The 22,149-nt window shown below is 56.7% G+C and overlaps 2 protein-coding genes across 7 annotated transcripts in view; one reads left to right on the top strand and one right to left on the bottom strand.

The window, feature by feature from the left end:
- Positions 1-4,078: 4,078 nt before the first annotated feature.
- Positions 4,079-14,865, top strand: Tmem184a (transmembrane protein 184A). 3 transcript variants are annotated; one of them, XM_010612094.3, is made up of 9 exons: positions 4,079-4,247; positions 7,923-8,150; positions 11,366-11,531; positions 11,760-11,850; positions 11,954-12,029; positions 12,149-12,240; positions 12,684-12,853; positions 13,282-13,476; positions 13,960-14,864. In XM_010612094.3, exons 2-9 carry the CDS (start codon positions 7,923-7,925, stop codon positions 14,217-14,219), a joined length of 1,278 nt encoding a protein of 425 aa, XP_010610396.1. In that variant the 5' UTR covers positions 4,079-4,247; the 3' UTR covers positions 14,220-14,864. The 3 variants fall into 3 exon arrangements, with proteins under 3 accessions (XP_010610396.1, XP_010610395.1, XP_010610398.1); XM_010612093.2 differs by lacking the exon at positions 4,079-4,247 and adding an exon at positions 7,058-7,199; XM_010612096.2 differs by lacking the exon at positions 4,079-4,247 and adding an exon at positions 7,196-7,239 and having other exon boundaries at positions 13,960-14,865.
- Positions 14,866-16,961: 2,096 nt separating this feature from the next.
- Mafk (MAF bZIP transcription factor K) overlaps positions 16,962-22,149 on the bottom strand; it is an 11,382-nt gene continuing 6,194 nt past the window's right edge. For 2 of the 4 annotated variants that reach the window (XM_010612099.3, XM_033764817.1), the window contains exons 2-3: positions 20,842-20,921; positions 16,962-20,035 (exon numbers count right to left, since the gene is read on the bottom strand). In XM_010612099.3, the coding sequence (XP_010610401.1) occupies positions 19,601-20,035; positions 20,842-20,877 (471 nt within the window). In that variant the 5' untranslated portion in view covers positions 20,878-20,921 and the 3' untranslated portion in view covers positions 16,962-19,600. Of the gene's footprint in view, positions 20,036-20,841; positions 21,334-22,041; positions 22,065-22,149 lie in introns of those variants that run through there. The other 2 variants (XM_010612098.3, XM_019205735.1) reach the window with 2 other exon arrangements.

A 22,149-nucleotide genomic window follows, 5' to 3' on the forward strand; every position in this document is an offset into this window, starting at 1 on the left:
CAGCATCCTTCCTAATAACACTGAAAAATTCCAGTCACGCCATGTGAGTTCAGTGTAGCGTACCTCAGGTAGGAGAAAAACTTCATGTTTGATAAAAATGCCATCTGTGGTCAGCAGGGGTGAAGTGAGTCCTGGGAGTGGCTCTGCGCATGCCGTCATCCTTCCCCTCTCCTGTGGACCCTTGATGTTGGCTTCCATCCAGCTGGTGCTTTGTGTTTTCATGCTGAGTGGAGACACTTTGTGTGCGCGCACGTGTGTGTGTGTTTGTGTGTGGTGGGAAGGAATCCAAGGAAGGAATAATGTGTACAGGGGTCAGAAGTGTGAGGAGGACAGTAAGGGCAACATTGCAAGAAGGTTGGTAAGGCTGGGCGGGAAGACCACTGTGGGGGACATGTGGCCGTAGGATGATCCTGAGCTCAATGAGGAGCCTGGAGTGTTTTGAGTGGGATTAGGTCCACCCTTTAGAAGTACTCCTAGAAGATATTTGCAAGGATTGGTAAGGGCTGGGAATAGGAGTTGGCTTTGGAGTGGCATTTATGCCCTAGAGTTGCCCTGTGAATGGCAGCCTGGATCCTGGGTTCTCCCTCCTGCTACAGCAAGGGCAGCATCACCAGGCCCACTTGAGTTAGGAGTTTTGTAGCTGGAAGTTGAAATCTGTCCTACCTGAGACCATGATGGTCTCTGGTGAGAAGGCATTAGGCAGCTGGGGGTGGGTGAGGGAATTGGGTTGCAGGGAAGCACATACCGCCCTTGCTGAGGTTGATGTGCAAAGCCTCAGGTGGCACCTGGGTGTTCATGAAATTAGGAAGGGACATTTGTATTTGGTTTATCTTTGAGCTCGGGGCTTCTGCAAACCTGTGACTTTTCATACTCTTAGAAACTTCTCTGGGACAGACAGATAGTGAATTGAGAAAGTGGTTCTGCTGAAAGTGGCACATCTTAGAAGATGACTGTCCCAGCACTCCTTCCTGCAGCAGGAGTACAAGTGTGCCTATGCTCTACCACCCTGCCCTCCGAGCTCCCAGATCCACCCTGGCAGTCAGGACCCACTCTTGTGGCTAACTTGGATCCAGGAACTCCAGACAGCATGTCCAGCCTTTCTTAGACCACAGCATCCGCCAGTGTCCTCTCTGAATCCTAGCTAGGCTGGCGGCCCCCATGGCCTGCCAGGTGCCCTCCCCACTTCCTCCACACAGGCATCTCCTATGGAACCCGAGACTTTTCATCCCAATTGCCGTCAGTCCCGAGGAAGACCCGAACCCCACAAGTCTTACAGGCCACAGAAGCATGAACTCAAGAGGGAAGGACAGGTGTGGGGACCACAAGCTGCTGGGGTGAGGAAATGCTTGGGGTAGAGTGGGGCAGGAGCCTGTTCTGAAGAATTCAACTTGACTGGAAGCAAAGACCTAGCATCATCGGATTAGCACTGTAGAGCAGGCATTGGGGCAAAGGTTTTGTTCACTCACTGTTAGCCTATGATTGTCCGTACTTGTCTTCTAAAATTCAGATACCTGATTCTGTCCAGGGAGCCGCAGCTGTCGTGACAGAACAGATCTAGGGAAGCCAAGGTCCACTCCAGTCAGGTCTGAGTTCATGTCTGTGGCTTTAGTTTCCCAGTCTGTTCGACAAACATGATAGAAGTTGTTCAAGTGGTCTGGGTGGTGACTGTTCAGCCCTCAAAACCCACCATTCACCATCTGCTCTTGCAGACAAGGAAACTGAGGCACACGGAGGCCATGAAGCTACCCAGGTAGTGTGAAGAGCTGGGGGCCTGGGGTCCTAATGTCTCATCACCAGGCCCCTCTGTGATTATCTGTCCTTGTATCCTTTTAACTACATCAAAGGAATAGCAATCCTTCAGATGCCAAGCTCAGTCTTGCAGGCTTTTCTGTCTGGTTCTGGTGCAGACTTATTTTTCAGGGCCTCCTAGGAGCTATCCCTGACAGGTCCCTGCGTCTAATTGGGTCCTGTGACCCGCCCTTACTTAAGAGGCAGGTAGTGGAGACAGTTGAGAAAGATGAGGGAGTTGCTCAGAGACGCCAGGGTCTAAGTAGTGGTCAGGGCAAAAACGCAGCTCTGCCCATATTATTTGATGGCCCTGACGTGACCCACCCTGAAGGTGATACTGAAGCCAGCCTGGAGTTGACCCTAGTTCCTGGGGCCTCCTCTAGGTTACACTTAACTTGGTGCTACCCAGAGTGGCCCACTAGGGTTAACAAGCAGGTTGAGAAGAGGCTTGAGGTACATCAGATATAGCGCTTGCCTCACACACTTCAAGCCTTGAGTTTGATTCCCAATGCTGCTGAAAAAGCAGATGGAGACTAAATGCCTTCAGGAGCTCAGCCAGGGACCCCTGAACACCCCGTCATCCTGTGAGTCAGGCTGATTCCTCACGGAGCCACACTGCCCTTGCTCCCCACATGCAGGATTCCTTCCCAGCTGATGGCACTCAGGAGCGAGGTCTGTAGGTGGAGGAGCTGTGTGTGGTGCTTGCCCCGCCATCAGACCACATCTTCCAGGCCTTTGAAGCCTAATGTAGTAACGAAGGTTGGTCTATTATGTGCCAGCCTGCACAGGGAGGGCAGGAGAGGGTCTCTTCACAGCAATGCCCTTGGACCACCCTCTGCCCTCCTATGGTTGTTCCAGTTGCCTGCTGAGCTGCAGCCTCCCAGGCCCATCCCTCATGCCCACCCTTCCCCAGGGCTCAGGCATACCATGAAGGTAGGAAGTTCCAGGAAGACGACTGTTCCTGTGGTCAGGCAGCTAGCATATCCTGGGGCTTAACAGTCTACCCTTCCGCATGTTACTGTGACATGGAACAGTGAGCTGGCCCCGCCTGCTTAGTAGCTCCTGGGAGCAAAATTGGAAGTGGAGAGAAGAACCCACCAGGTGGGGTGAAGTCAGTTCCTGCATGGTGTGCCAGTAGCTGAAGAGAGGCACTGTCACTGGGGCTTATCGGTTGGCATCACAGCAGGAAAAAAAGACAAGCCCTGCCTGTGTGGGTGAAGGGTGCCCTGGCTCCAAGTGAGGTTTCCTGAAGAAAGATTGAGGTCTAAGGCCATAAAGCCCTGGGACATTGACATTTCAAAATTAAGCCCATGTTTGATAAAGACTGCTTTGGGGCCCAGAGGTGGACATGACCGGAAGTGTGTGTGTGAGGACCTGTTAGGCCAGTCCCACGTGAGTTTAGCTTCTCATGTGGGGCCCCTCAGAAGCCCAGGACAGGCGATGCTGAGCTGTGAGGCCCATCCTACACAGATGCAAAGGCCGAGGGGCCTGAGGACAGACAGCTTTCCTCACACCTGGGAGGGCCTGGGAAGAAATACAAGACAGGACTAGGAGGTAAGCACTGGAAGAAACAGGAAGCAAGGAGGAGGGAGAGAGCTCTCCAGAAAAAGCCACCCAGCAGCACAGGCCTCATACAGAACTTCATGGACCTCCCTCACCTCACGGCCAGGACTCAGGCTCCTTCTGTACCATCTGTCAGCCTTCAACCCTGCACCACTTAAGGACAAAGCACATTGAGGCTTTCTCGAAGATGAAACTCAGAGTAGCAACCTCCCCAAACCCCACCAGCCATGTGTCCCTGTCCCCAGGTCTTGGAGGGCTGTGGTTCTCAGCCCATGGAAGGCCAAAAGCACAGGTCACATGTTCTAGTGCTCCTGTGAACCAGGATGGGTGTGGCTGTGACCAGAGCTTGGGGGTGACGCTTGTCCCAGCCTCCCTGAAGCTGTCTGGGGATGAAGGGAAGGTGGAAATGTATATACAGAGGAAGGGCTGGAGAAGACAGGCTGGTCACCCAGAACCTCAGTGCGTGTGAGACATGGGCATCACCACCCCCACACCCAGGGCCAGTGATGCAGTGACCAGCCCACCCTTGGTACATGGCCATCAGAAAGCCACCTCGATGTCGGGCTGTAGGCCCCAGACTTCAGGCAGGTGGATGTGGCAAGGATTGAAGGCTGGTCCCAGAACCTGGGCAGGGTGACAGAGGGTGTGGCCCAGGAGAGGCTGCTTGGGCAGGTAGGGCTGGCTAGGCAGGGTGGGGAGGAGTCTCTGGGCAGCAGTAAGGGTGTGGGGGGACCTGGCTGCTGGGAGGAGGGCAGCAGAGGGCTGGAGGCTGTGCTGCGTGGGTCACCCCTTCCGCCACCCTCCCAGGCCAAGACACTGCAGAGTGTGTCCCCTGTCTGGAAGACCAAGCTGCAAGCCTATCAGGGGCCCTGCCAGCAGCCAAGAGCCTCAGGGAGGTGAGCTGTATGCATGTGGGACTAAAAGGGAGGGCCATGGTTTCCAGACTGGGGCCTGACACTTCAGTGGGGTGGGGTTTCCTGGAGAAAACCCACTCCTAAAATTCTGAGTTACGCCTTTCTGCCTGCATCCCATCTCGAGCCCAGAGACTGTGCTCCCCAGCTATAGGATGCCACCAAAAAAAAGCCCCGGCAAGGCCAAGGCCATGCCCAGATCTAGGTGGAAGGCCCCAGGGCTGCACCCAAGGCTGGCAGCTACTGTGGACAAAGGCAGGCATGGACAGGTCCCAGCAGGTTCTTTGGGGACAGGAGTGGCAGCATAGAAGACAAAGACCCACAATGCAGGGAGTGGTATCCCCATGTTCCCAGGAAGGCCCACCCTGGCTTTTGGGGCTTGTGGGCACAGGAAGAGTGAGGCAGCCCAGGGGCCAGAAGCTGAGGCACCCCCACATCTCACCTGAATGCAGATACCAGGCCAGGTGGGCCACTGGAGCTCAGTCCTAGATCCCTGCTGGTCTGGCGGCAGGATTCCAGACAGATACACTTTGAAGTGACCTGCAGCCACCTGAGGAGTAGTGGGCAGGGGACAGCTTGTGTTTCCATTCTGAGCACTCTGACCTGCTACACAGCCATACATGGGATTCAGGTTGCATGGGGAAACTGAGGCTGCCCAGGTGAGGAGTGGCATCCTGGCCACCAGGAGGTGGTGCTGCCTACGTGTTTGTGGGAAGGTGTGATGGGGATAGGAAGAGCTGGAGGAGGCAGAAGGTGGGGAGAGGTGGCTCCCTGGTCCCTGAGATGGACAGCAGTGTGTCACCCATGCTTCCATAACCTGCAGGGCTGTGGGAGGGATGGGGCTCCAGGTTACCACTGCTTCTCCCTGAGCCCCACCCTACTTGTGACTCCTTGACCTGAGCGCCCAGGGCCTGGGGCTCGGTCACTACCCTGCTGTGCACCAGGGGTGGGTGTTCCTTGGGTGAGGGCCATTGCATAGGCCAAAACAAGTTCAGTGGCAAGTGCCACCAGCTACTCATGGGGCACCAGCTAGGGAGGGCCCCAAGGGGGAGCTGTGGGACCGGGTGGGAAAATCAGGATGGTAGGCGGTGCCACACCACCTCTGGAAGCCTGAGGCAGTCCCATCACCTGGGCTGTGTGGAATACAGTCCTAGGAAGCAACTGGGCACCAGAGATGAGGGTGTGAGGCACAGGGGACCCTTGTGTAGAGAGACAGGTCACAGGCTTGGGTACTACCAGCAGTCAGGCCTAGGAGCCACAGATATCAGGGCAAAAGCAGGCTGAAGCAGAAGGGACAAGGTACAGGGGATGGGATAGGCCCTGGGTGTCGGGGCTTGTTGGGGCAGCAGGAATCTGAGCAATGGTCAGAGGTTCCGCTGCCCGGATGTGGGCAGGCAGGTCTGTCCTGCTACAGTTTTGGTGAGTGTGCAGCCCTCTCCTTGAGAAGTAATGCTGGGTCTGCCAACCTCTCCTAAATGGTGTAGTCTGTGACCCTGGCCTCCAGATGAAGGCTGGTCAGCTGGGGACCCAGCACCCTCTTGTGCCTGAGTTCGGCAGCATGTGGTCTTGCGCTGATCTGTGGACCGCTGGGGTGGCCATGTAGTGACAATCCCACCTGACCCCTGGGCTAAGGAGGCTGTCCCTGCCCTCATAGCCCCAGTATCCTGTTAGAGTGCCATCCCCTTCCTTAAAGTCAGATGTCCACCCTTGGCTGGAGGAGGAGGTGAGCACCCAGCCAAGACCACCCTCCCCTCAGGGCAGCAAGATAAGGTCAGCTCCCTGGGATATGTGGCTGGAATGGGTCCCAGGACATGAAGGGTATGGTTAGCCATAGTCCCTGGCCAGACCCCAGACTGACATCTGCTACAGGACAGTGGGGTGGACCCCTGGCCAGGAGAGCCATAGGGACCTTTTGCCCAGCAGGAAGAGCATCCCCTGGTGGTCATCCCCAGCAAGGTAGGCAGAGGTCCAGGAGATGCCTAGGCCTCAGATACAGGACCCAGAACTGGGGATGGGTCTGGATTCTGGGGCCTCCCCACTAATCCTCCCTTCTCTAAGGGCTGTGCAACCCTTGTGGAAACATTATTCCAAGCCTCAATCTCCTCCTCTGTGAAATGGGTCTGGCTGGAAGACCCACTCCCTGAAGGGGATTATGGGTGTCAGCTCAGGCCCCAGGCGTGGTCAGGTGGAGAAAGAACAGAAGTGTGTGACCCTAAACCCTCAGAGGAGCACCGCCTGACAGCTCCCGTGCCACTGTGAACAGTGACCAGGACAGACCAAGGAACAGGCTGGGGCCCCAGGGTCTCCGTGCAGCTGCAGTTCCAGACTCAGCGAGGCCCAGCAACCCAGCTGTCACCCCCCACACACCCCTCCCTACAACACAGAAACCGGCACTCTCCCCCTAGGGCCTGGTGCTTTGTTAAAACTCACATAGCACAATCTGCCCCTTCATAAATTGCCCCTTCATGAAGTGCAGTGAGCACTTCCAGCCACCGAGAGTCCCCAACTTTCTCATTGCGCCAAAGAAACCCTGTTCTTGAGCTCCCCACTCCTGCCCTTGCAGTCCAGCTCCCCACCTCAGCCTACCCAGACCCCTCCCACCCATCCCTGCCCAGGCAGTTGCCCAGCCACCTGGCTCAGGCAGGTGAGGGCCCCTGTGGGCCTGCTGCTTCCTGGGAGCCAGCTGCTACTGAGCAAACAGCCTGAGGGATAGAGTGTCGCAGGGAGGGGACAAGCCTGGCTCCTCCTTCCCAGCCCTCCCCAGGTGGGCCACTAGGCAGGTGAGGCCTTGCAGATCTTGATACAGCCCTTCTGATAGCAGCTTGCCCCACCCTCATTGGGCCATCAGTGGGGCCACGTGGCAACTCAAATGACCAGCCCAGTGTCCCTGGAGGCTGGGCTTCCCAGGGCTGGGCCAGGAGCTTCCTGCCCGAGGAGGTAGGCTCTGGGCCCTGTGACCAACAGCTGGAGGGGGGAGGTAGGCTGCCCAGGGCTGCCTGGGTGGGAGTGGATATGTACCTGAGGCCCCTCAAGCTTGTCCAGAGACTGAAGAGCAGGTGCCCGCCAGAGGGCAGGCAGGGTGGCGGCTGGGGAAGCGTGGTAAAACATCTCCAGGCACACTCAGTAGGGCCCAGCATGGGAGGCAGTCAGCACAGGTGGACTTCCACCCAGCACCCCCAGGCAGGCAGGACAGGAAGGCCCCATTTCCTAAACCTGGGTGGAAGCTGCCTTTGGCTCCTAAACTACGGACTCCCTGAAGCCTAGGTATCCCTAGGTGTCCCATCAGAGTAGAGTTTGTTGTATACAAGGGGAAACTGAGGAGTCTCCCCAAGACAGAGGCAGCTGAAGTCTGACCCCCGGGCAGGAAGGAGCCAGGGCCTCTTGCGTGGATGGTGCCGAGGGCTGCCTGGGGCCAAGGGAGAGATAGGACAGTCAGATCCAAATTCCCATGGAAGGGACAGGTGGACCCACAACCTGAAAGTCAGAGCGCCAGGGACAGTAACCAGGCAGAGACTTGCTCCTACCATGCCGAGGAACAGGCACTGCAGTGGGTACCACCTGGCATAGCCTCCCTCTGGTGACCCCTGCCCTGCCCCGCCCCTGCCAGGCGGGAGCTGCCCCTTGGCCTTCAGTCCTCCCCCGCATCCTCCCTCTCTGCAGATGAGTAATGTCTCAGGGCTCCTGGAAATGGCCGGAGCGGCCCTGGCGCCCTTGACCTGGCTACCACCCAGCCCCCTGGCCACCATGTCCATGGTGCCTGCAGAGCCGCAGATGGACCGTGTGGGCAATGGCTCCCAGGGAGCCCCCCAGCTCTTCCTCACCACAGCACTGGCCCAAGGTATCTCTGGCATCTTTGTGTGGGCAGCCCTGGTGCTCACCTGCCACCAGGTAAGTCTTCCCTACTCTGAGCCTCCCTGGGACTGACCTCCATGGGATACCATTCAGCTTAGCCAGAGACCCACTGGACCAGACACCACAGCCCAATGGGACCAGGGTGGCATTAGGCACAGGCACCAGGGAAGGGACACGGTCCTTTCTCCAGGATTTGGCATGTGGAAACCAAGCCTGAAGAAGGGAGGTCTCTGCCAGGCAGAGGGCAGAATGTGGCAAGGCATTTCTGGGCATTTCCTTGGCCCCTAACCCTGCTCATCAAGGTCAGCCACATGGACCATTTCACAGACAAGAACATCAGGGCTCAGGGGCACCAAGGATCCCTCCCAGGCCCCTTAGCTGGAAAGAAGAAAGGCCTTCTTCCCCCAGAGGGGTGGCACCTAGGGTAGAGTGGCCAGGGCTTGGACTTTGACCTTCAGGAAGTTTCAGTCTAGAAACAGGCAGCTGGGAACTGAGGGGATGGGGAATCAGAGAGGGGTGGGAACCAGGGGAACAGGAGCTAAGGACGGGATGGGTTTGGGGGAAAGGGAGGGGGCACAAGGAGCTGGGCCCAGCCTGGCCAGAGAGCACAGCGTTCCTGCAGATGGGGCTGCTCCCCAGGCTCCACACAGAGCCCCAGGCCCGAACAAGCCGTGAATGGGGAGAAAGGACACCCCTAGAACTGTCAGGCTCAGTAGCCTGGGAGGTTTAGGGAGTGGGCATTGGAGTGGTGGAGACACCAGGGACAGAGAGAGTCAGAGACAGAACCCTCCTGAGCATTTTCAGAGGTACAGAGAGGTGCAGAATCGTGTGCCTGAAGGACAGTGCCACAGAGGTGGGAGGTGAGAGTTGTGCAGGGCTCGTGGGGCTGTCACGACCTGGCAAGGAGTTTGGCTCGGTGGGGTCGGGGAACTGGGAGCCACAGAAGGTGGTGGAGAGCTACTGAGAGCACAGGGCCATCTCTTCCTACTAGCTCACCTGCCATGTGGGTGGGGCATGGATAGGTAGGTGAACCCAGGGGCAGGGGGCCCTGTGTGTGGCACCCACTGGGATACATGGTACATTTCCAAGATGGGTCAGGCAGAGCCAGAGCTATAGAGGTGGTGTGGAGGCTGGGCCTTCCTGTTGGGATACCAGGGAGGACTCGGGCTGACCCAGCCTATAGCCCTAGGGAACGGCTGTGCATGTGGCTATGCTGGTGGCTTGGGGAGTGTGCAGCTGGGACAGGACCTGTGGGGACGCACAGGGCCATGCTTGTCCCCTCCCCAACCCCCAGCCCACGCCAGACCTGCCTGGCAGAAGAGTCCCAGACACTCCGCCCCTTTAGAGTTGAATGGACAGAGAGGTTTGATGCTCACTTTACAGATGGGGAAACCAAGGCTGGAGAGGAGACTGGCTCGCCAAGGTCATCAACCAGGTCTCCTGACTCAGGCTGTGGTGTGTCCTCCCACCACACACAAGGGAGGTGTGCACCTGATAAGCAGCCGGCCCTGATGCCAGTTGCCCTCACACTCTGAGCCAGGCAGCATGCCCTCCACCTGCCCTCCACACAGCCCTGTCCCCTGGGACGCTTCCCCCACAGGACCAGTGCACCCAGCTCCTGAGCCCCCTTCCACAGCCCTGTCCATGTCGTGTCCTTGTGGAAAGTGTGGGAAATCTAGAAAACTTCAAAGGTAACAAGTCTAATCATACTTCCCACAGCCTAGGGATGGGACCTTGATCTTACTTGCTGTCCAGTCCTGGCTCTTAGGTGTCACATCCTGTTGGAACACTTCCCCACAGGCCTGAGTTTCTGGGCATCATTTTTATGGGCTGTGTAGTATTCCCACATGCCCTTGCTCCATGGTGTAGTCATTTCAGCCCACTGGCATGGGGGTCCTAAGAGTCATTCCCTACAGATCCCTAGGATAAATGTCCTTATGCATGTGTCTTTCCCCTTACTTCTGAGCAGATTTTCTCCTAGGGACAGAGGTCCTAAGTCCTCCACTGTCCCCAGGTTCAGAGCCAGACTGCATTGCAGAGGACCTGCCCCATCAGGGGTGTATCCTGCCCTACCCTGGGCCTCACTTTTAACAGAGCTCAGGGAATTCTTGTTGAAGGAAAGAGCAAGTGAACACCTAAACAGACACCTCCCTTACCACCTACTTCTCAGAGCCCGGCCATCTCACGCCTCCTGAGGTAGCAACTAAACACAGTGTTTCATGTTTGCAACTTGCTACAGGAAGGGCGGAGCTTGTAGCTCAGTGAACCAAGCACTTGCCCAGTGTGTGCTTTAAAAAATTTAGTACTTTGGGCCAGGGATTTAGCTCAGTGGTGCTGCTGCCTGCCTCCCAAGTGCAAGGTCCTGAGTTTGATCCTTGGTACCAAAGGAAAAAAAAATTTAGTACTTTAAAAAGTTGCTAAACTGGGCATGGTGATGCATACCTGTAATCTCAGCACACAGGCTGAGGCAGGAGGATCGCTTCGAGTTTGGGGCCAGCCTGACTACATAGTAAGTTCATGGCCAGCCTGAATTACATATGAGACCCTTTGTCTCAAAAAAAAAATTTTTTTTCTGAAGAAGTAAACTTTGTTTCCACACCTTAAAATTTGGTGTGTGAGACAGTGGGCATGATGAATCTTCTGGATTTGACCCTTCCACAACACCTGTCTGTTGAAACAACAGACTGGATGCCATAAATATATGGACTTTATTTGTTTACATGCACCTGTAATCCCAGCACTCTGGGAGGAAGGAGGATTGCAAGTTTGAGGCCTGGGCAACTTAGCAATTTAAGTAAGACTCTGTCTCAAAATTTAAGAAACAGCCAGGGATGTCACTCAGCAGTGCCTGTGCCTACCTGGCAAGCACAGGTACTGAGTACAATTCCCGGTACAAAAAAACAATTTTTTTTAAGAAATAAAATTAAACAGGGCTTCAGCTCAGGGCAAAGGACTTAGGTTGAATCCCATTGCCAGAGAGAGAGAGAGAGAATATGATTATATTCTAATAAAATATATATTTCGTATATATTTATATATATTTTTAATATCTATATATTAAGTATATATTTTATATGCTATCTGACTACAGTAGAATGGTATTTACTTTCCATTTCCTGACAAGCAGGTTGGCTGCAAGAGACTAAGAAATACTTGGGACACCAGGTGGCTCTGCCCATCTCTCTCCCTTGCTGGGCAGCAGGGCCAAGGGGTGGCAGGCAGCGGCTCCATGTGTGCTTTTATCTGCCCAGATCTACCTGCACCTGCACTCTTACACTGTGCCCTGCGAGCAGCGTTACATCATCCGCCTGCTGCTCATTGTGCCCATCTATGCCTTCGACTCCTGGCTCAGCCTCCTCCTCCTCGGCAGCCACCAGTACTACGTCTATTTCGACTCTGTGCGTGACTGCTACGAAGGTGACGTGCAAGGCCAAGTCTGGGGGGCTGCATGGTGGGTGCGTGAGGCCAAGGGGTGTCAGACTCCAGGCCTCAGGGGCACCCACTGCAGCTGTGACCGGGCTGCAGGTGGCATGGGCACCATCCCTCCACTGTCAGGCCTCACAAGCTCCATGTAGGTCTGGCAGGATCCTGGTGCAGGATGGTCCTGTGGGCCTTGGGCTCACAGCAGCCCCTGTCGCCTTGCAGCCTTTGTCATTTACAGCTTCCTGAGCCTCTGCTTCCAGTACCTGGGGGGTGAGAGCACCATCATGGCTGAGATCCGGGGCAAGCCCATCAAGTAAGTCTGTCCCCCATTACCCACCATGCCCTGAGCTGGGGCTGGGACAGGCCAGGGTTGGGGACTATCCTCCCAGCCCACCTCAAGGACCCTCTCCCCACAGGTCCAGCTGCTTCTATGGCACCTGCTGCCTCCGGGGCATGTCCTACTCCATTGGTTTCCTGCGCTTCTGCAAGCAGGTGAATGGCCTTGCCCCTCCCTCCACCTCCCCCTTCCTGGGCAATGCCAGGCTGTGCTTGCCACTAGGTATGCAGAGCTGGCTCATTGCCAGCTGCTCGGCCTCACCCCCTGCCCCCAGGCCACCCTGCAGTTCTGCATTGTGAAGCCCATCATGGCCTTGACAACCATCGTCCTGCAGGCATTCGGCAAATACCACGATGGGGACTTCAAGTAAGGGGGTGGCGTGTGAGTGGTTGCCTGGCAGGCCCAGGCCCAGGCCCAGGGGGGTGGTCCTTGCCTCGAGGAAAAGGGTGGGGGTGAAGCAGAGGGGACTTTGGCACAGTCTTCGTGCTAAGGACCCCAGGGCTACACCCAGTAGGCAGGGAAGAGTTTTGCTCGGGGCACATGTACACAAATATGCACACCCATCCATGCCCACAACACAGGGACCCCTTCCTTCAGCTACGGCTGGTAGATGAGGTTGTGGAGGTGGTTTTCCAACAGGGCAGTGGGGTCTTTCCAGCCAGCAGAAGGGGCCTTGCTCCTCTACACTGAGGAGGCCCCAAAGGTCCTGTTTCCCTGAAGGGAGGTGGCAGGGGCTATCATAGCACTGCCCAGGGCAGGATGGGGCAGGCCAAGAGCCAGTGGGGGCCTGACAGCAGCTCTCCGGCCAGTGTCCACAGCGGCTACCTGTACGTGACCCTGATCTACAACACCTCTGTCAGCCTGGCCCTCTACGCGCTGTTCCTCTTCTACTTCGCCACCAGGGACCTTCTTCAGCCCTTTGAGCCGGTCCTGAAGTTCCTCACCATCAAGGCCGTCATCTTCCTCTCCTTCTGGCAGGGTGGGTGGCGGGGCACAGTGCTGAGGGCAGTCCATTCCCAGAACCTGGTTCCAGTTACACCCTCAGTTTCCCCAGTGCACCAGACACGGTCGTGGTGAAATCCCTCAGCAGGAGGAATCATGTAGGTGGCACAGTGAGACCACTCTGTGGCTTCCCACACCCTTCCCTGCCAGGTTCCCACACAGGCCCAGGTACTCACTGTCCCCTCTGTAAACCGTAGGAACTGCAGGTGGGACCCACACCCAGGGTTGGATGTGGCAGGATGGGCACTCAGGGACCATGACATTGGAGGTGCCTGGTCCCTGTGAACCTCAGCCCCTCCTCCCACAGAAGGAGGCCACGTGGACAGGATGTCCTAGGCCAGCCCTGGCGGGAGCCTTGGCTGAGGCCATCCAGGGCCAGGGCTGAGAGGGAGCTGCCATTCCCAGGGCTGCTGCTGGCCATCCTGGAGAGGTGTGGGGTCATCCCTGAAGTTCAGGCCATCGGTGGCACCAGGGTGGGGGCCGGAACGCTGGCTGCTGGCTACCAGAACTTCCTCATCTGCATTGAGATGCCCTTTGCCTCCGTAGCCCTGCGCTACGCCTTTACCTGCCAGGTGTATGCAGAAAAGAAGAACTCCCCAGGTAAGCCAGGCTCATAGCCAGGGCTCCAGGATGTCAAGCTGGGGGTGTACAGGACTGGACATGGGCAAGGCCCGAAGGAGATGGGCTGGACAGGGACCACAACCCCAGGGCCTTCAGTGAGGGGGATGGGAACTGGCGTCCCTACTGATGGCCGTTTGGACCACAAGGGCCTGGGGCTACCCAGGTGTCTGGCTCCAGTCAGGGCATTGCGGCCAAGGATGTGACGACCCCACCCTAGGCCAGCCAATGGTGTCCCCCCAGAGCCTCTTGGAAACTGCAGGGGGAGGAACCAAGCCAGCTCAGAGGGCCTGGGGTCACCCTCTGCCAGTTGAGGCTGGGATATGGACATGTGGGAGCCCAGCCTGGGTGGCCTGAGGTGGATGGGGAGTAGGGCTAAGAGTTGTGTCCTGGGTCTGAGTGTGTGCTGGGAGTTGCTGGGTCACAGGTACCTCTGGCCCTGGCCCACATGCCGTCTGCTCCTAGTCCCCCCGGCACCCATGCAGAGCATCTCCAGTGGCCTCAAGGAGACCATCAGCCCCCAGGATATCGTCCAGGATGCCATCCACAACTTCTCCCCTGCCTACCAGCAGTATATGCAGCAGGCCACACATGAGGCCCCAGTGCCTGGCCAGGCTGAGCAGCCCTCACCCATAACCCACCCTGGCATGGCTGGAGGCCCTGGTAGAGGGCGGAGGAGCCGGAATGTGGAGAAGCGCATGCTGATCCCCTCAGAGGACCTATAGAGACCTGGGCTGCCCAAGCCTCTGGGATGAACAGGGGCCCCCAGCAATGCTCTTGCCAAAGGCCTGGCCTCTCTGGAGAGCCCTCCTGTCCTATGCGCAGCTCTGAGTTGGGTGTTCAGTGGACCACCTGACCCAGGAAAGGGACTGGGGCACGTCAGACAAGCCAAAGAACCCAGTGGGGTGATCAGCCATCAGCCACACCAGGCCACTGTGGAGGCAGTGCGAGTTGGCTGCTCCTTGGACAAGATAGGCAGAGATGCACGGTCAGGCTGGGCAGCTACAGGGAGGGACACTGGGGAAGGGCTGGGCAGCCCAGCCCAGAACAGCAGAGGAGTCACAGGTGCTAAGGGCTGGGACCCAGAGGTACAGCCTGGCAGGAATCACCCTGAGCACATGGTACAGCCACAAGGGCAGCCCACTGCACAGAGCCTTGGGGCAGCGGGCAAGGCTGGCTGGTGACCTGCTGTTCTCCATGGAGCCGCCTTGTTTATAAACAACTTGGACTTTCTAATGGCGTGTTAGCCTTCTGTTCCTAAAGGGCCAGCATCCCATCAACAGAACATGGGGTGCTGCTCGCCAGGCCCATAGTTCTGGGGTCCTCCCTCCCTGGCAGCTGCCAGTGGTATGGTTCAGAGCACTGTGGGGCAGTGTGGACTTTGAGATCAGGAGCCTGGCCGTGTGCCAACACAAGGGAGCCAGTGCAGTCACCACCCTCCCAGCCAAGCCTCATGTTGGTCCTGCCCTGCTGCAGGTGGATGAGGTCCCAAGGCACAGCCTCCAGTGCCCAGCTACATAGGGTACAGGCCTGGCCTCTCCCTTCTCTCCTTTTACTCCATGTGCCCTAAGAGCCTCAAGCATTCCCTGCCTTGGAGTAGGAAGGGTCAGAGGACCTTGGGCACACAGAGAGAGCAAAGGCAGTTGGGATGGGATTGGAGGAGTTGCTGCTGGGCCCTGGCACAAGTGCTCTCCCCATGGGGCATCCCAGGCACAAGGGTGAGTCCCACAGCACAGGCAGGCAGGAAGGCCTGGCAGGCAACTCCCAGGAATGGCAGCTCCCACCCGCTACCCTGCTGCCAGCTTCCAGGGGGCAGCTCACCATGGGAAGAGGGACATGTGCCCCAAAATGAGGGACTCGGCCGGGTGGAACTAAGCTCAGTGTCAGCTAGAGAGCAGGCCTCTCCCCACAGTCTTGCTCCTGGCCCAGGGTCAGGAACTCAAGGTCAGCAGCTTCTGCTGGGCAACTGGGCTGTTGATAAGGTTCCTCCTCTCTGCACCCAGCTGGAAAGACCCACCCCCACTGCTGCCACTTTATCATGCCCTCTGCATCCGGCAGGCCCAAGAGGCATCCCATAGGCCAGGCGGGGGGGACCATGCTTCCCGGAGACCTTCAATAGGCTCCATGCCAGCCTCTGTGCATTGCCGAGGGGGCAGCCTGAGGTGCCCACAGCCCTATATAGGAGGGCAGCTGCCCTTGGGACCCTTCAGGGGAGCCTGACACTATGTGAGCTCCAGATAGAGCCCTTTGCTAGACCTGATAGCATCCAGGGTTTCTACCAAGCACCCACTTGTGTGAGGAACCAACAAACACTGAATCCTGGTGAGGCTCGGATGGGTGAGCAAGTCCAGAGAGGTCTAGCAAGTTGCCTGGAGCCACAAAGCTGGCAAGGGCTGACTCCACATGCCACCAACTCTTCCACAGACACCTGGGGACAGGCCCTGCTAATACAACACTGAAGCTGTGGGCTCTTACCCACTGCAGGCAGGACAGACATGGCCAGTGTGGCCTTGAATGAAACATCTGGGCTGAGGCCTGCCAGCCTCCTAGGGGAATGTGTGGGTGCCTCAGAGGAAAGAGGACCAAGAAGTGTTTTGGCCTCATCATCACTGATGAAAAAGTGGGCTCTGAGGACAGCCTACCCATGGGATACAGGAGGGGGTGACTCGGCAGGCAGTAGCTTGTTATATCCACTTGAGGTGGCCCAGGTGGGAAACCTGAGGGCAGATGCCCCTCAGGCCAGCCTAGGTCCCCTTCACAACTTCTCTGTCTAACCATAGCCTCCAGGAGCTGGGCCTGGGATTCTGAGTCACCCCAGCTCGCCTAGCGCTGGAGCCATGGGACTCTGGGGTCAGTCAGGGAGAGCTGGCCTGGTGGGGACTCACTGCAGCCTACCATGCCAGGGCCATCTTGTGTACCCTGCCCTGTTCAGTTTATGTTGAAAGTAGGACCCGCAAGGGGCAGATCACACAGCAAGCCCAACCCTCCTCCAAATCCTGCCCTGTCTGCCCCTGTGGGGCTGGTGGGGTGGGAGCTGCTCACCATGGAAGGCCAGGCCAGAGGCCCACCTGCCCCAGACCTGGTCAGGGCCTCTGCTTTCTGGAGCAGTTCTTAGGCCACCGTGGGGGAACTCTGCTCTCTGCCCCAGACTCCATCCCTCTCTCATGCCTTGTCAGCTCATCTTGAAGCCCACCTTGCTGGAAAGGGGGCTCTGTGGCTCCCAGCTGTAACACAGAGACTGCACCCACTGTCAGAGACCTCTGGCAGGGCTGGGAAGCCCAGGAATCCACCAACAGTCTAACCGAGCCAGAGCAGAGGTGGACAGTGGATGATCCCAACCTGACTCACCAGGAGGGGGCTACGGTGAGGGTGGGCAGCAAGGCTGGGAGGGGCGCAGGCCTGCCCAATACACACCACAGTCTAGCATGCCAGGTCCTTGGCCCCAAGAGTCAGGTCTGCACGAGAAGGACCTGAAACCAGGAGATTCTTTATTGCAAAGGTACAAAAGCAGTCACAGTGGCCACATATACAGCAATAAATTAGGTGGGAGCCATAAGACAGGGGCAGGGTGGGCACAGATGAAGGTCCACAGCATATGATCTCTTCTCAATAATTTATATTGGGAAAAAGTAGCACACAAATAAATATTTAAATGAACTGCGAGTAGCAGGTGGCCATGACAGACAGGGCTGTGCAATGAACATGTGTTCCAGCTGCCTGGCAGGCACGGCCCTGCCTTCTTTGGGAAGTCCAAGGTGCCAGACAGAAAACAAACCAACAAAGAGGTCCTTGTCTTTCTTCTTAAAAAACAAAAACAAAAACACATATATTAAATTGTGACAATGAAATTTCAAGGGTCTGAAAAGAAAAGCAGAAGGTGCTGCTTCCTTCCCAAGCCCTGGACTGAGGCTCTGGGCAGGAACAATGGTTCGGTCCACCCTGAAGCCAAAGTCAGGGCACTTCCCACACCCCAAGCTGAGCATCACAGGCCAGCAATGGGCAGCAAACCACGGACAGTGGTCACCCGCCTCTGTGTCGTATGAGATGGGGACATGGATCCCAGGACTGGACAGAACTTGTAATTGCTATGGCCTACCCTGGGAGGCCAAGCACAGCACCTGCAGGGCCAGGCCTTCTCCAGAGCCCAGTGTGCCTGGCACCATCTGCAGGCAGGAAGACCAAGGAGAGGGCTTGGGCATCTTGGGCCTCCATCCATGGCGAGCGGCCAACTTGCAGAAGCCAGGAAGGAGGGCGATTTGCCCCACCCCACCCACCATCCCCCCACAGCTCTGCTCTAACAAAGATCTACAATACCAAACTGGGAAAAAAAATTATGAAAAATCTGTAAGATAAAATGTGTGTGTATGTGTATATATATATATATATATATATATATATATATTCTTCTCTCTTTAAATAATTCCCCATGGTCCTTACTGATATCCAATATGGATTACCTACCCTGGCTATGGTATTGACAGCTTTTGTTAAGTGCCCAGTAGGGGCCTTTGCTCTTTGTGGATCCCACGGGCCTTGGTCTGTAGCCCAGCCAGCCCTCAGTACCATGGGGCTGGGAGGATGACCAGCTGCACCTCAGTGCTTCCACAGACTCCCAGATACTTCCTCCACTCCTAACAGTAGACACACAACCAGGTCACAGCCCTTGGGGCTGTCTGTCCTCTGGGGCTGTCCACTGCCCTCCTCCCAATGTGGCCAACACCCTGCAAGTGCACTTGCTTCTAGGGGGTCTCACTGTGTAGGTGGAGGGCAAGCCATAAGGGAAACAGAATCCCCTGCACTACCCCTGCTTATCACATATGAGGGCTTCTGGTGGCAAGACACAGGGCTGGCATCCCACCAGCTCATGATGGTGGCCCTACTGAAGCCCTATCCCAGAGGGACCCTGTGGGGATGCTGAGGGGAAGGAAGCCAGAAGGATTCCAAGAGCATCAGCAGCTCAAAGCTCTACAGAGCAAGAGCAGGAGGTTCCAATGACAGTTAAGCACCACACTCCCTACCCACAACCTAACTGCCTTGGATGTAACAACACTATCCTGACTAGTGCCCTCTGACCCCTGTGCAGCATGGCCCAGGCCTCCTCCACTTCCCAGGACCTGGGTTTCCTCTCTGCCTCCTGCCCCATCCTCCCTACCTCACTGCTCAGATTCCCCCAGCAACGGGAACTATAGGGGCCCCTGGCCTGTGCCACAGAACAGCCTCCACAGCCAACTCCATGTCCACCAATATCCCTAAAGCCACAGAATGTCCTTCATTGTCACCTCCAAATTTAACAACCTCTTCTCCTGACCAAGGAAGCCCTTCCCAGCAGGCCCCCCCCAAAGACCCTCTGTCTCCCACACACTGAGTACAGCTGGTGAGCAGTGACTCCAGCGAGCCTAAGCCTGCTCCCCACCGACTGGCGGAAAACTTCTGACTCCCCTTTCCACCTAAAGACTGGATCCTGCACCTCTTTCAGTGACCTTCTTGGGTCACAAAACACAGGGACCTTCCGTAACATGCACATTACTCTCTGACACGTACTTGCCAGGTCCTTCCCACCTGCCCAACCGAGCTGATCCCCCAAGGCTGGTGCTACAGCAATGGGTGCTGTGATGTCAGGCAGATGAACACACACACACACACACACACATGCACACACACCTAAGAGCTAAAGCAGGTCACAGCGCATTTCCATGGGGACAATTGGAAGACTGGAGCTGCCAACAGGCCCCTCAGGGTGGCCAGAACTTGGTGGGGCTGGTTGGTAGGACGGGGCCAACAGGGCACTCACAGAGGCATGGAAACTGCACTCCTCACCCAGCCACAGCTGCTTGGCACAGTGTAGGGATGCAGTGCCTTAGGACTCCACCAGTTCCTGCAAACAGACACATCTAGGGAGAAGGGGTGGCGTGAGTGTGGGTGTGGGTGTGGGTGTGCATGTGGGCGGGCGGCGGGTGGTGCCGGCTCACAAGAGCCTACACTCCATCCTGGGCCGGCCACCAGTCCTGCTCTCCCTGCCCTTGGCCCCAAGGGGTCCACAGCACACAGATGCTCAGTTCGTGCCAGAGATCCAGGGGCAGGCATGGGGACGCGGCCCCAGTAGGCACTAGGATGCAGCCGAGAAGGGCACAGAAGTGGAGGAGATCTCGGCAGACTTGACGATGGTGATGACGCTGGTGGTGGCTACCTTGGTGGGTGTGATGGGCCCACGGGCCACAGTGCGGGCAAAGGTCTGCAGGGCCTCGTATTTGGCACGCAGGGCGTCGAGCTCCAGTCGCATGCTGCTGTTCTCTCGGGCCAGCTTCTCCACCTCCTGTTGCAGCTCCACTCGCTGCCGCTCCAGCTCTTCCTTCTGTGTCACCCTCTTGATGCGGCAGCTGGCCGCGTAGCCTCGGTTCTTGAGCGTGCGCCGCCGCTGCTTCAGGCGCGTCACCTCCTCCTTGGTGAGCCCCCTCAGGTGCTGGTTCAGCTCCCGTACTGACATGGACACCAGCTCATCATCGCTGAGCACTGGGGCGTTCTCACCCACCTCCTTCTTGACCTGGAGCGTTGCAGAAAGAGTCAGTTCCAAGAGGACCTAGGATCTCTCAGGACTTGCCCCATGGAGGCCAGAGGCCCAGCGGTGTCTCGCTTTCTGCACAGGGAGCAGTGGGGCACCACAAGGCTACACTGGGCAGCCCACTGGCCCCCTACTGTCACTGTGGCTCTCTTTGAACAGAGAAGACCAATAGCTGTTCTCTTGGGAGGGCCAGTGGTGGTGTGACCCCCCCCAGCTTGTCATTGCCAGGACCCAAGCTCCATGAGGACACTGCAGAGCGCCCTGCCCATAGTATGCTCTAGCACTGGTGCAGGAACTGAACCAGCCCTCCCCACTCACTCATCAGGGCAAAACTGGGGTCTGTCCAGGCAGGGTTGCCTCAGGGGGAAGGACCCCCAAGCACGTGCGCGCGCGCACACACACACACACACACACACACGGAGCTCCAGCTGTGCACAAAGCTCCCAGGGGCTCTGAGATAAGAAAGCTGGCCCAAGATCAAGGAAGCTGAGTGGACCCTGGGATCAGCAGGAACTGGGCACAGAGGCCACTCACCAAGGCCACTCAGCCACACCGGGTGCTAGAGGATGAAGTCAAGCAGAAGCAGGGCCCATGGACACAGTCCCTAATGTCCCTCAGCCTGGGCCACCTCCCTGCATACCTCCCCAGACAAGAACTTCTTCCTAGTGATGTCCCCACCCGCTCTTAGGATCAAATCCTTCTGCATGCCCCAGAAACAGTGCTGAGAAGGAGGGCCTTCCAGGGCATGTACGGGGACAAGGTCCCACTTGCAGCCCCACCTAACTTACCTTTAATGCCTTATTCGGTTTGGGATTCGTCGTCATAACCTGGGCACAGTCACTAGGGCAGAGCCGTTTGGAAATTATACCTGGAGGGACAAAATAAGGAGCACAGAAAGCTAGGGTTAGGGAACAAGGTGCTTGGGGATCCCATTTCTGCCTTCTTACAGCCCAGTAGTCACAATATCCTAGAGACACCCTCAGGAGCTCTCCAGAGATCAGGTAGGACCCAGCCAATGGCATCAGCCCACAGAGAAGCCAGGAGCCCGCTTGTCCCCAGGCCTGGCAGCATATGCTGCCCTTTGATGACCACCCCCTCCCAGCATGGGAGCCACCAGCACTGCAGGGTGATTGCTAGGCATTGGCAAGTGTTGCATCTAGTCTGAGTCCCCTCCTGAACTCGGACTAGACACTTGCACCATGAGGACAGAGTACTACATCTTAAAGACTAAAGAACAATAAGATTACTGACATTTAGAAATGGGAGGAAAGGAGCTAAAGATGTAGGGAAGGTGTGATACGTAGGGGAAGAACAAAAAGGGAAAAGAAAAAAAATGTGAGAGAATGAAAAGATGAAAATAAAGTGTTTGTAGATGGGGAGGGGAGGAGGGGGTGAAGGGAGGGCAGAGGTAAGGGGAAAAAATGAGAATCAAGACTTGTCATGTAGAGGTACAAGATCCCAACAATGAATGTAACTGTACTGTATCCCTAAATGTACCAATAAACTCAATTAAAAAAAACTGCACCTGACCTCAAAGCATCCCTGGCCTGGCAAGCACTCCCGACCCATCCTGGCTCCCTGGGGACACCAAGGGTCCTTTCAGGGGCCTCTGCCATTGCCAAGTCTCACTCCCAAAGGTAAACAGGGTAGGCACCTACCACTCCTTCCCAGGCCCACCCTCCCCACAGGCACTGGGACACCTACCAAGGGGAAGGGCACTGCAGCTGTGACATTACCACCTCAACCCTGTGGCCCTGAGGGTGAGCAGGAGCTCCTAGTAGGCAGCAGGTTCAGAAGCTGCAATCGGGTACAACAGGAGCTGAAGCTGCCTCCGGGCTCGACTGTGGCGGGGAGTTGTCCCCACCGCTGCCTGCTGGCCCCCTTGCCCGCCCTTTTCATTCTCCAGTCTGCATTGTGTCACACATTCTAATCATTCATGAAAAACCCAGCCAAAGCATCCCAGGCATGATTCCCCCTCTGATAGTTACCATGGCGACCTTGGAACGTAGCCAACCCTGATGGTTGTCATGGAAATGGAGAAGCCAAAAAAAAAAAAAAAAAAAAAAAAAAAAAAAAAAAAAAAAAAATTACAAGGT

Source organism: Fukomys damarensis, unplaced genomic scaffold, assembly GCF_012274545.1.
Source record: "Fukomys damarensis isolate Sample0158 unplaced genomic scaffold, DMR_v1.0_HiC HiC_scaffold_17, whole genome shotgun sequence".
In the NCBI taxonomy this organism is placed as follows: Eukaryota; Metazoa; Chordata; class Mammalia; order Rodentia; family Bathyergidae; genus Fukomys; species Fukomys damarensis.